The 12800-nt window shown below is 44.6% G+C and overlaps 1 protein-coding gene across 3 annotated transcripts in view; it reads right to left on the bottom strand.

The window, feature by feature from the left end:
* drosha (drosha ribonuclease III) overlaps positions 1-12800 on the bottom strand; it is a 137951-nt gene that overhangs the window by 22049 nt on the left and 103102 nt on the right. For all 3 annotated transcript variants that reach the window (XM_084049033.1, XM_084049034.1, XM_084049035.1), the window contains exons 26-27: positions 10432-10589; positions 1196-1301 (exon numbers count right to left, since the gene is read on the bottom strand). In XM_084049033.1, the coding sequence (XP_083905159.1) occupies positions 1196-1301; positions 10432-10589 (264 nt within the window). The remainder of the gene's footprint in view (positions 1-1195; positions 1302-10431; positions 10590-12800) is intronic.

Below are 12800 nucleotides of genomic sequence, written 5' to 3'. Positions count from 1 at the left end.
CTGTGATTTCATCTTCCACACATCAGTGTTTTAAGCAATACTTTTTCACTTGCCCATTTTATGAGCCTTTTTGCAATTTATTTCATTTTGTTTTCCACCTCAGACGAGACTTGCTTTCTCTTGTGGTTTGAGCATTTTATTGCTGTGCACTTTTCACTTTGCTACAATAACGCAAAATCACAGTGCCTGTAAACTAAAATAAACCTTCCAGCGGAGAGTGAGTGTGGCAGGATGATTAGAAAGCTGTTCGTGCTTTGTCGAGCGTCTATGCAAACACACGTGTTCGGGGGAGCGAAGCCAGGCGGGGAGGGTGATATTGGTCATCGCAGGTAGTCATGTGTCATTGGCAGTACTGTGTTGAACAATTTACACCGACCATATTTTCAATGGAAAACACGCCAGCCTCCAGACAGAGTATGAACTCATTTCAGAGGTCCTATCCTTTCCCCCAAAAACTATTTTCTATTTGAAAATCAAACATAAAAAAACTAGAGAGAGTAGTGATGTCTTGTGGACTGATATTGTGGGCTTGAATATAACTCAGGATCTTATGCCTTATGTCATGTCTCTTGATAAAATTAATCGGATAACCAAAAATATAAAATGGCCAAAGAATAGCAAAAGGTGGTAGGTACATTTTGTGTATTATGGAACGCAACAGCCTAACTCTTTGCCTGCCACTGACGAGATTTCTCGTCAGGTTCTGCTAAGGCACAGCCTGCCACTGACGAGTTTGATGAGATTGTGTTTTCAGTGGTTTTCCACCAGACGGCACTGTTCGCTAACGTATGAATGATGCCTTGCCTGTCAGAAAAGGATAGACCCGGAAATGACATCATTTTTAAAAAAAAAAGTCTTTACTTCCTGTTTATTCGTTGTGGAAAAAATGCTTCATCTCCGTTTCTGTTGCTTTTTTGCAAAAACAAGCCACATTCAACTGTCCACAACTATGCAACGGATTACCGCAACCGGACAATTCCCCCCCCCCCCCAATTCTACAAGACCCCCGTGCATGTAATGTGGGGATCGCCGCAAGGATGCCGATCACGGAAAATATTGCATGAATTTCTCAAAAGGTTAGTAAAAACACTCGAAAATCGCTGGCAGTGGCGTGACAAACAATGTTTTATTTCGTGGCAGTCAAAGAGTTAACCAGGAGGCGTCTGGAAGTTGTTTTTTTTTGTTGGGGTCTCACCGTCAAATGTCCTTCATGGTGGTCAGGGAAGTGGATGAACAGATATTCGGTGGCCACCAGCTGCATGATGGAATCTCCCAGGAACTCCATTCTCTGGTTGTGACCCCTGCGAGGAGGAGGACAGAGGGAGAGACACATGGACTGGTCAAACAGACAGACCGACAGATGGAGGTTTTAATTCTCACTACTAAGCAGAAAATCTGATTTTCAGCCGTGTGCAAAAAAACGTAATGGGAGCAACCCACATACTGTACTTCAAATTCAGCACTGGTGAAAATATTACGATGTCACAATCAAATGCTTTTCCGGCTGTCAGGTCTACGGTTTCAGGTGACCCATTCGAGTGGAAAAATGTATATAAAACACATCATCTATTGTGATAACAAAATGTTGATAAAGAGTCATACGTACATATTATGTTTTATTCAAATACAAATTGTCTACAGTTCATGTAAGAGGATTTTAAATATAGGCTGAAGTACTTTAGATTCCTACGTGCTGGCCATTTAAACTGCAATTACCCTCACAAGATGGCACACCTCCAAATGTATGCGAAATACCCGTATGTTTAATGTGTATCTATAGCAAGTATTAATACGAGTCAGCAAAATAGTGCTCAGAACTTTTTTCCTGTGATTCCAGAGACCAAGTTGCATAATAGAAACAAAAGCATGCCGTTTTTTTTCTTCTTTTTTCAGTGTTTGTTTATTGTCAAAGCAAGGATAAGGTAAGGGAAAGTTAGTTCATGAGACCGACAGGTGAAAGGGGTGGGGTGGGGGGTGGGTGGGGTGGGGGGTGGGTGGGTGCAATGCAGGACATGGGAGTATGAAATGGAGCAATGCAGGAGAAATCAAGTGTCAGATAAAGGAAAGGAAAGGAGAAGAGGGAAGGGATGGTTCCTGTTAAAGAGGCTAAAGGAAGGAAGGAAGTAAGAACAATCAAGAAAAAAATGACACGGTCATAATTTATAGCAGCTTGCGGCAAGTTAAACAATAAAAACTGCAGTATTAAATAACATAATTATGCAACTCCTTTTAACACTGTTTCCAGAGACATAGACACACATTTAATTCTATGAGATCTATGAATTTGTATGTTTAAACACACAACTTTAAAATCTGTAGTTCATTTCTTTGGCCACCAGATCTGGGCTTTTTTTTAGCGTTGTTTAAAGCCACGCCCATGTTCTCTAAAGCCACGCCCCTTTAGTTTTTGTCTAGTTTTAGTCGACTAAATATAATTAGATTATAGTCGACTAAATCTACAGATGATTTAGTCAGCTAAAATGTATTTTGGCGGGCCGTGATGGCGTCCTAATGGCTGATTTTACACTTGGTTGCATGCTGAAAACAGCCGATCTACAAGCTCACAACGCGCAACGCGTTGTGAGCTTGTAGATCTGCTATTTTCAGAGCGCAACACCCGAGCGCAAACACAAAATGATTTGTCTTTTAGTTCTACTGGATCTCTTCTCCACTCGTCCCTCACTGACATTTTAGTCTAGTCTTTAATTGCTGACAAAATTGACAATATATTTAGTCTTAGTTTTAGTCATCGTAGCTTAGCTTTTATTTCGTTTTTATTTTGTCTTCGGCAGTGAAAAAAAGGTGGTCGACGAACATTTTTCGTCATACTTTTAGTCGACAAAACACTGATGTGTGCTCTAGCAAGCTGCTAAAAAAGACAGATGGGATGGAGAGGGATGGGGAGGAGGGGTGGTGGAAGGGGGAGCAAGCAAGGAGGAAAATGGGGTTATTCAGGTACACGCCTCAGGGCATGATGCTCTCAGAACAAATCTTCCAGGGCTTTTAGTCCTTCTTAAAGCAGGTCTGTCGTCTTGGCGGAAGCCCTGACGAAAGTACGCTTTCACGCCTGGCCTCTGGGAGGCTTGGCGCGCCTCGCGCTGTGACAGGCGAGAGGTTTGGGATCGCAGGAAACAGCCATACGCGGAGGAAATGTGAGGGCTTGGGACGCCGTTATGAAATGAAAAAGGAAAAAACATGCTTCATTCAAAGCTCTGACAGTCAGAGGGTCTTTAAATAACAGCGAGTTCACCGAACCTCACAGAAAGAATCACTTAGGACAGTGATAAGGGTCAACCTCATAAAAACAGACATACGTAGCCAACACGTAATGGCAGTGGTGTAAAGTAACTAAGTACATTTACTTAAGTACTGTACTTAAGTACAATTTTTAGGTACTTTTACTTTACCGGTGTATTTCCAATTGTGTATACTTTTACTTCTACTCCACTTTCCACTACATCTCAGAGGCAAATGTTGTACTTTTACTCCACTACAATTATTTGAAAACGTTAGTTACTAGTTACTTTGCAGATATAAATATATCACATTATAAAACATCCATCCAACCAGTTTAGCCCTATTTTATACATAGGCTATTTGAAAATAGCCGATCTACAAGCTCGTCACATCACGACGCGTTGTGAGCTTGTATATCTGCTATTTTTAAACATTTTAGTACTTTTGCTTTAGGTATTTTAAGTACATTTTGATACCAATACTTTTGTACTTTTACTCAAGAAATGTTTGAATTCCGAACTTTTACTTGTAACAGAGTACTTCTACATTGCAGTATTGATACTTTCACTTAAGTAAAACATTTGAGTACTTTTTCCACCACGTAATGGCTATAGCAATGATGCAATGCACTTGAGAAAAGATGGTTTCACCCTTTTCAAACATAATGCGAGCACATTCTACTCACAATGGGACACTTTCAGATTCCCCCTGACCACACGTGCACACAAAGACCCCGTACTGTCAGACCTCTGTGTGTGCCACAGTATTTTTGCCATTACTGACGGACGGACAGGCAGAGAGAGAGAGGGGGGGAGGCAGTGCCATCTCCTTGTTGAGCTGGACTGGGCAACGGGAGGGAGGCGATGTGTGGGGGCACATGTGCTGCTGCCGCTGTAATGGCTGTTAATTAAACAGAATTATAGATTAACATTTGGTGGAGAGCCAACCACAGCAAGCAATCCAGGCAGGCAGGCAGTGTGTGTGCGTGTGTGTGTGTGTGTGTGTGTGTGTGTGTGTGTGTGTGTGTGTGTGTGTGTGTGTGTGTGTGTGTGTGTGTGTGTGTGTGTGTGTGTGTGTGTGTGTGTGAGAAGGGATGCATTTCCATCCATATACATGAGCTCTGTAGGCTAAAAAGAAGCCTAGTTGAATCAACACTAACATCATGAGAGAGAGAGAGAGAGAGCCTTCTCTCAATTCTCTGAGAGAAGGTGGAGGGAGGGAGAGAGAGGAGCATGACGTGGAGGAAGAGGGTGATGAAGGATGGGGTGCGAGCTTGGCTGACATCAAACAGGGGAAAAAAGGTCAGAGTTTATAGTCCCATTTCTCACCATCTTGGCTTTTATGTGCTGCGGCATATCCGAGCCGAAAGGAATGCTGAAACGAGATGAGATGCATGGGGCAGAGGGATGAGGACGTGCGCGTGCGTGCGTGTGTGTGTGTGTGTGTGTGACTAAGTTGAGGGCGCTTCATTAGGAGGGACGGCGACGCTTGGTTGAAGCATACATTATGGGATTCTTAATGAGAGGGCTTCGCCACCATCCACCACAAGAAACGAAGGAATGCTCGGGGGGAGGAGGAGGGGGGTTTGATCAAGACGGGACTGTACACAAGCACATGCCACTGGGTTTGGTGTGTGTTCTCTCTCTTTCTCATAGATATACATATAGAATGTGTGAAAGATAATTAGTCAAAGACACAGACTAAGAAAAGAAAGAGCTGTGCGTACGTCAGACAGCGAGAGAGAGAGAGGGAGAGAGAGACAGATAGGACTGTCACAATTATTACATAATCGTCTAATCGCAATTATTTTATATAATTGCAATTATTTTTGCATATCGTCATAATCGTCATAATCAATTCCATGTTAAAAAATATCATATTTTTTTTTTAAAAAGACAAAAATAGTGGAAATAGCAGATCTACAGTATAAGCTCAAAACACGCCGCGATGCGACGCGTTTTGAGCTTATAGATCGGCTATTTTCACTATTAATGCTTATTTTTAAGTATGTTGTGTTATTTGTCATAACTGCTCTGTGCAACTTTTGTTTACGAAAAAAACAGAAATGTAATTTGTATTCATAATATTCCATACATTTTCAACGACATAAACACAATGAAATCGTTTATCGCAATTACTTGAGTGATTAATCGTCAACTTAAATTTGTGATCGTGACAGCCCCAGAGACAGAGACAGAGAGAGAGACAGAGACAGAGAGCGAGAGAGAGACCGTGTGCATGCTGTACTGGCCGCACAGCGCGTGCAAAGAGGATGGAGCAGGATCAGAGGGAGGGGAATCAGAAAGTGCCATACTCTGCTCAAAAGGGGGTTAGGGTTACAATGCTCTATAAAAGGTAGGGGGAAATTGGAGTAAAACTGTGAAGAGGAGATCTTTTAGTCTCCTTTGACTTTGATCTATAATAGCTTTAAGAGGCCCTTCAGAGGGGATAGTGATGGGTGCTCTTCCACAGGCAAAGAGCATGTGGAAGCCCCCCCCTCCGTCTTTCCACCCAGGGAGCTGCACACAAGGTACAGCGTGTGGTAATCGGATATCCTTCTCTGAGTGAGTGGTACATTTCTTAGTTGTCTCCGCCAGGCCGAAAGGCATGGCGAGAGTATGTTTTGCACCCTGTCCGTGTGTCCGTCCGTCCGTGTGTCCTTCTGTCTGTGACCAGCTGATCTCCGGCACCGTTGGCCCGGTCGCTGCGAAACTGAGCACACACACTCCCTGGATGCCAATTCAGAACCTCTGGTCCGAATTTTTTGGATTGGCCTGTTATAGCGCCACCAGGAGGCCGAATTGTGCAAAATACATTTTTTGATATCACTCCTACAGATTTTATCCAAACGTCATGCACATCGGTACACAGTATCTCTATAGTCATGTGATCAACACGGATCCAATTTCCCATATTCCATCCTGATTACCTAACATTGGCTAATTGGTTAATCTTTCACCCTATTGAGTGAAAGATTAACTATTTCTAAAATAAATCAAATATTTACATTTTTAATTTTCGTTATAAAGGGCAATGTAATAAGGCATATAAGGCTAATTAGCCAGGGAGCCTTTTAATAAAACAATATACAGTGATTGACGGTAGTTAATCACCGTCTAATCCGCTGAGCATGACTCCACTAGACGTCTGCAAGCCTGACGAGCCCTGGTGGCCCTGGCCCAACCCGTTGATTAGGGCCCAGCCATCTTGTTTTTAATTAAGGGGTTGCGGGGCTTGGGGCATTGAGCCCTAGTTATGCTAATAACTATTGTCAACAATGTTAAGTTACATTAGTGATGTTGGTCTCGGAACATCTCTGAAACCAGACAAGTTGGGAGTGAGAATGCGTTGCGATGCACAGTGGCTGTATCCTATGACTACACAGTTCAATGAATATTATTTTTTGGGGATATGTTTCAAAGATCATTCTTCATAGTTCACACCAAAGCAAGCAAGGTAGACCATGAAACTTAAATTAGCTATTTGCTACTGGATCAAGTCATTTGGCTTCATTCTTTGCGACATGCTTATGTCAACAGATTAGCGAGATTGAATTGATGTGATGTTGAGTATCTGAGATCCTTTCTTGGGTTGGGTCCAGGCAGGGTTCGAACACCACGGGTCAGGCCTGGGCTCGGGTTGTGGGCCTGTGCAGGGCCTCTAAGACTCCACTCAACCACCAACGCAGCCCCCAGGTTCATTGAAACACAAAAACCTCTCCACCACGATAAGGTAATGGTTCCCGGTTCGATTCCCCGGACCGGCAGGAACAATCTGGGTGGGGAAGTGATTGGCCACCACTCACCCCTCCCCCAACACCGCTGAAGTACCCTTGAGCAAGCCACTGAATCCCAGACTGTGGTTTCACTGGTCAGCTCCCAGGTTTTAATTGTGTGTGCGTCTGTGTATAGGGCGTGGCTGAAAATAAGCCCCCTAGCTTAGCTACCTCCCTGGGTAAATAAAGGATGAAATAAATAGATAAATAAATCCAACAACCGCCCCACCCGTCCTCCTCTCAACTCCTCCTTCCCTTCTCCCCATACCTTGTTTCCTCTCCTACCTCTGTGAGGTTGATTTGTCCTCTAACTTGGCATGAAGTGATAGGCCTGGGGCCAAGCCGGGGTCTCCCGTCTCGTCATCTCCCAGCTCTTACTGTCTGACCTTCCTCCTTCTCGCTCTGTTATGACAGTGTGACCTACTTCGCTGTGACCTTTGATACTTTGTTTTGCGGTCCGGGGGGAGGGCTTCAATTCCCGGCCTTTTGAGTCGCTCTGCTGGCGGCTATTTAGGTCAGTCTGCCATTTGCTGCGTTAATGAGCCAATTGAATCTGAATATATTCAATATATTCTTGGCACTTTCTTTTCCAGAAAAAAAGAATAATAAAAAAAGGAACAAGGACATTTGCAGTGAAAGAGAAAGGTGCCTTAGGATCTTTAGCAGAATATGAACAGGGCTTTGGAGCAAGAAAAGTCCACGCATGCGTGCGTGTCTGTCTGCACATTCTGTAGTTCACGTATCTTGAGAGTCGTCTGACCCAGTGGTTCTCAAAGTGGGGTCCGGGGACCCCCAGGGGTCCTTGAGGTGGTTCCAGGGGGTCCCTAGCCAAATGACTGATAGTTAGGAATGGGAACAAAATGGACCCTTATGTGTATGTAACTCTGAGAGTGTACAAATGGAACAAAATGGACCCTTATGTGTATGTAACTCTGAGAGTGTACAAATGGAACCAAATGGACCCTTATGTGTATGTAACTCTGAGAGTGTACAAATGGAACCAAATGGACCCTGAGGGGTCCATTTGGTTTCATTTGTACACTCTCAGAGTTAAATTAACACTGATGAAATGGTATCAACTGGGGGTCCTTGAAATTAAAATGTATGAAAATCACAAATCACTGCTGTACTTCCATAAAAATCGTCTCTTTGGGGGTCCCTGGCATATCTTTTCAAATGGGGGTCCGCGGGCTAATAAGTGTCAATTTGGGGGTCCTTCAATTCGGCACACAGAGGACCCGAGGGAATGCCGTTCTCGGCATTGAGCCGAACGTATAGGCTGTTGTCCAGAACTGCAAATCCAACCGATTATGCACATACAGTAGGCATATATGGAGATCCGGTTGGCCAGATGCACCGATCCGACTGATATGCTCATTCAGGCATACACTGACAACATCAGGGATCTCCATATGCTATATTAAAATTGGCTAATGGGAGGACCAGCCGGCCGGCGGACCACATCATCACGCTCATGTCACTATGACTCAGCCATATAACCATATAAGGAGTTCCCAATGCAGCTACGCCCATTCGCCCAAATATGGAGTGCTGGCCATGTGCAGGCCTCTAGTGGGCCTAAAAGGGACAAGGACAGACAGATACAGAGATCTCCAAATATGGGCATAAAAAAGGCCACAGGCAAACAAACGGATACAAAGATCTCCATACCTGTATATGGGCATAAATGGGACTCAGACAGACAGACAGACGGGTATAATGGGGAACCTGACAATGGGTACACCAGATACAACAGGTTTGCATAACTGGGTGCATAACCAACTTGCATTGTTCCTGAGTAAGCCGGTGCCAAACGGACGGGCTGACCAGCAAGGCAACTGACCATACTCACATGGTGGCTATTTTACTCTTACACCATACTATAATGTAACGGCACAATGGCTGCAGTGTGCCGGTTCAGTCAATATGGCACAGCAATGTTTGGACGACGCTGCGAATGCTTAGATTGGGTTGTACTTTTCCCGTTGTTATTAGTTTCACTTGATTGTTTTACTTATTATTCAGTGTTGGCACTGATGTGATAAAAGGATCATATCAGACGTGCTGGGAGTCTTATCTGTTATCCACCGCTTCAACAGAGATTCTACGGGGGAACAATGATTTGTCCACCTCTCCAGTGATGAGAGGAAAGAACGTATTAAGCTGCTATTTATCAATTTCATTTCAGATTTCACCACCATAGTCCCCCCACCAGGCTGGTTGAAAAACTGTCTAAACTGGGACTGGACTCCCCCGGTGTCACGGCGTGTGCCTGCATCCCAGACTTCCTAGCTGCCAGACCAGAGAGGGCCCACAAATTCCCAGACTATAACATTGGTTCTCAAAGTGGGGTCCGGGGACCCACACACCAGGGGTCCTGGGGGGGGGGGGGGGGGGGTTCCAGGGCGTCCCCAGCAAAATGTGTTTCACAATAATTTTTACCTTTTATACTTTGGCTATTGATAAATAGAATATATACAAGCTCATGAGCTTATAGATCTGCTCTTTTTTTTTTAAATAAAATTAATAAAATTGGTGCAAATCTTTGAATATATATATTTTTGAAGTGAACATTTGTAACTCAAATCTTTGCTTCTGGGGGTCCCTGGAACAAAATGTTTGAGATGGGGGGTCCGTGGCCAAACACATATCATTTTGGGGGTCCTTGACATGAAAAGGTTTGAGAACCACTGAACTAGAAGGCCTATACCTGGACGAGATGCAGACCTGTTGCTGTGGTGCCAGGTCGACAGCCTCTACACAGCAGTTTCCAGTACCTTGTGTGCACGTCACTCAGTACTTGTCATGGACAATGCACACGGACACACGGCTCGGCAGCACCTGCGCCACCTCAGACAGCTGAGAAAATTCAAGGTCTCAAAGAAGTTCCCGAAATCCTGCTATTCGGTTAGCACTCGTTCTGATGGGGGACTATCACCGTTTTGGTACAGGAATAGCTCCTCCTGGGACCAGTGAGCCATGCAGAGGGGTTGGCATGCTTGGCCGAGCACAACATGGGAACTTTCCTCCCCTCCCTGCAGGACGACTCACACACCAGAAGGTGTTTTTTTTAAGGATTTTAAAGGGCGCTCACAGACAGCCACTACAGACTGTATTCCTTTATTTCAACTCAGGCTATCACACGATCACAGGCCTGAACAATGAACAAACTGACATGTCAATACCAGCTCACAACTGCTAATGTTTTGGTCTACTTGAAAAAGGTAAGAAAATTGAAAAATCGCTGGCAGTGGGTGCACACACACACACACACACCCGCCCGCCCGCCCGCCCGCCCACCCACCCACCCACCCACACACACACACACACACACACACACACACACACACACACACACACACACACACACACACACACACACACACACACACACACACACACACACACACAAAACTCACAGTGTGAGGTGGTTGAAACCGACGGTCCTCAGTGTGAAGGCCCTGGCCAGCAGGCGGCAGTGTGTGAATAGAACACCGATGGCCTCTTCGAAGTCGGTGAGCTTCTGTAGCACCGGGGACGTCTCAATGAGCTGCCTGTCGGTCTGAGGCTCCTGGACCTAAAAAAGGGCAAAGCAGGTCAGTCCATTAGCACGCTGGGCAAGACTTAGCCGGTGTAACATAAGTTGGCGGAAGTACTGCCCAAGGAAATGATGTTGAGGCTTTAGAAATGTGTTTACATTCTCCGTGAATGAAACGAGTGTTGTGATTCATCAAAAAAGATTGTATCCGGGGGAAATACATACGACGGAAGTTCCGCCCATACTCTGTTAGTCTGCATTAGGTCGTGACCAGGCTTTTCTCTTCGGAGAGTAGTAAAGGATGGAAATGAAGCTAGTCCATAAGTTATGTTAAAAAAACTCACCAGGACCGATTGGCTCTAGAGAAACATTACATTTATATAGTTATGTGTCATTCTCCCCCATAGCAACTCATGACAAACCCCTACATTCCCCCATACAGTACATTGCAGGCAAAATTAGTACAACTAGAAAAGTGTTAAATGTTGTATGTTAGGGACTACGGACACAAATTGGCATCCTTGTAATACTGACATATTTACACTGCAATCCTCAACTCTACTGTATGCAGTGGTGGGAAGCAACTAAGTACATTTACTCAAGTACTATACTTACTCCTGTGACCACAGAGAATCAGGTAATGTGGAAGAGCATTTTATTTGTTTTCTTGAGAGGGAGAGCTCGATCAGTGTGCATGCACATGCGTGAGAGAGAAAGAGCGATAGAGGGGGGGAGGGAGAGAGTAAGGGGCTCAGGGAGGAGAGAAAGAGGGAGAGATAACCTATTTCACCCACGCAATAACCCGGCACTCGCCCTACAACTTGTAAACGCTGTTTGCACATGGTATTGCTGCGCTGAGCTCCTGTGCTGCAAGCCGTGTTGTATGAGAGCTTCAGCTAAATGAATCAAACAAATCTGTCTGTTGCCTGAGGGCCTCTTTAGGATGTATGTTTTCCACGAGTCTACTGTATAAAGCAACCAAACTGACTTAACAGCAGATGCAGCCTTTTGCTCATGCAGTATTAAGGAATACTAGCCTACATCTATCTATATCTTAAAAATAGAAAAATAGGGGAAAAGTTCAGAGCATAGAACTTCACCGGGCCAGCTAGGGTGTCTACCCAGGGCTGTGTCGGGGGAGTTTGTACGACAGATGGTGCAACTGTTCGCGGCACCCCTATACGGGGGCAGAAGTGTAAAGCACTTGTGGAGGTGCGCTCCTCAACAACATGCAATTCATTTTTGAGTTTCACACCGATGGGTTCAGCGTTACCCAAGATTAGGTGTTCACCGACAAACATGCACGGACGGGCAAAAACGTAATCGCCGCCTCCGGGCGTTTTGGCTTGCCGCAAGAAATAAATAGAACGACGCACACAATTTCCACAAACACTATTCCAAAGTATAAGGTTTAAACACTGATTACAATTTGATTAGCTAGGCCCTAGAGAGAAGACTAAATGAATAGTTCTAGAATCAACATACAGTGTCGGTGGGTTGTGGTTTACGAGGTGAGCGGTAGGGTGTGAGTTCAGCAGACTTAGATGAATAAAAACATAAGGTCGTGTCGGCGTTTGTGGGTTGTGGTTTATAAGGTGAGAGTAAGGGGCGGTTAGTTCAGAGGCAGATGAATAAAATCATAACGTTGTGTCTATGAGTAGTGGTTTATAAAGTGAGGGGTCGGGTCAGAGGTAGATGGGTGTTAACCAGAAACATGCTGCCCATGGCCTTTGAAGGACAATATCTGTGAACATACGAATAGATAAAAGATAATATGCTAAAAGTGGTGTTGTATGTGTGTGGGTGTGTGTGTTTGTTGAATCAAGAGATCTCCTTATGGGCCCATAAATTAGTCTTCTGGAATCATCTAATTGATCTCTTTGTGCTATGACTACAGTATGTACCCCCTATGTACCCCCTCCCGACAGTAAAGCTACAAAGCAAGCTGTCTTAAGGCCAGTAACATACGGTATCGTGTAGAGGCACCCAGATAGCTAACCTGAATAGCCAACAGTGAGGTTTCAAAAGTAGAGAGTCAGAGACGGACACATTAGAGACGTATACCACTAATGAGAGAAAAAAAACACCCAAACCCCCCCCCCCTGATATGGCTAGAAAGCATCACTTCTTTCAGCCCCAGTACATACACAAAGCATATCAAGCGCATGTCACACTTTCTTGATTCACATTCTGGCAAATGACTGTGGAAGAGTCTGGGGTTTGCGATGATGACTTGCTGGAGTGAAGTCG

The sequence above is a fragment of the Gymnoscopelus microlampas genome (assembly GCF_963454915.1).
Source record: "Gymnoscopelus microlampas genome assembly, chromosome: 22".
In the NCBI taxonomy this organism is placed as follows: domain Eukaryota; kingdom Metazoa; phylum Chordata; class Actinopteri; order Myctophiformes; family Myctophidae; genus Gymnoscopelus; species Gymnoscopelus microlampas.
The sequence above is the reverse complement of the archived record's forward strand: the minus strand, read 5'-3'. Positions and strand labels throughout refer to the sequence as shown.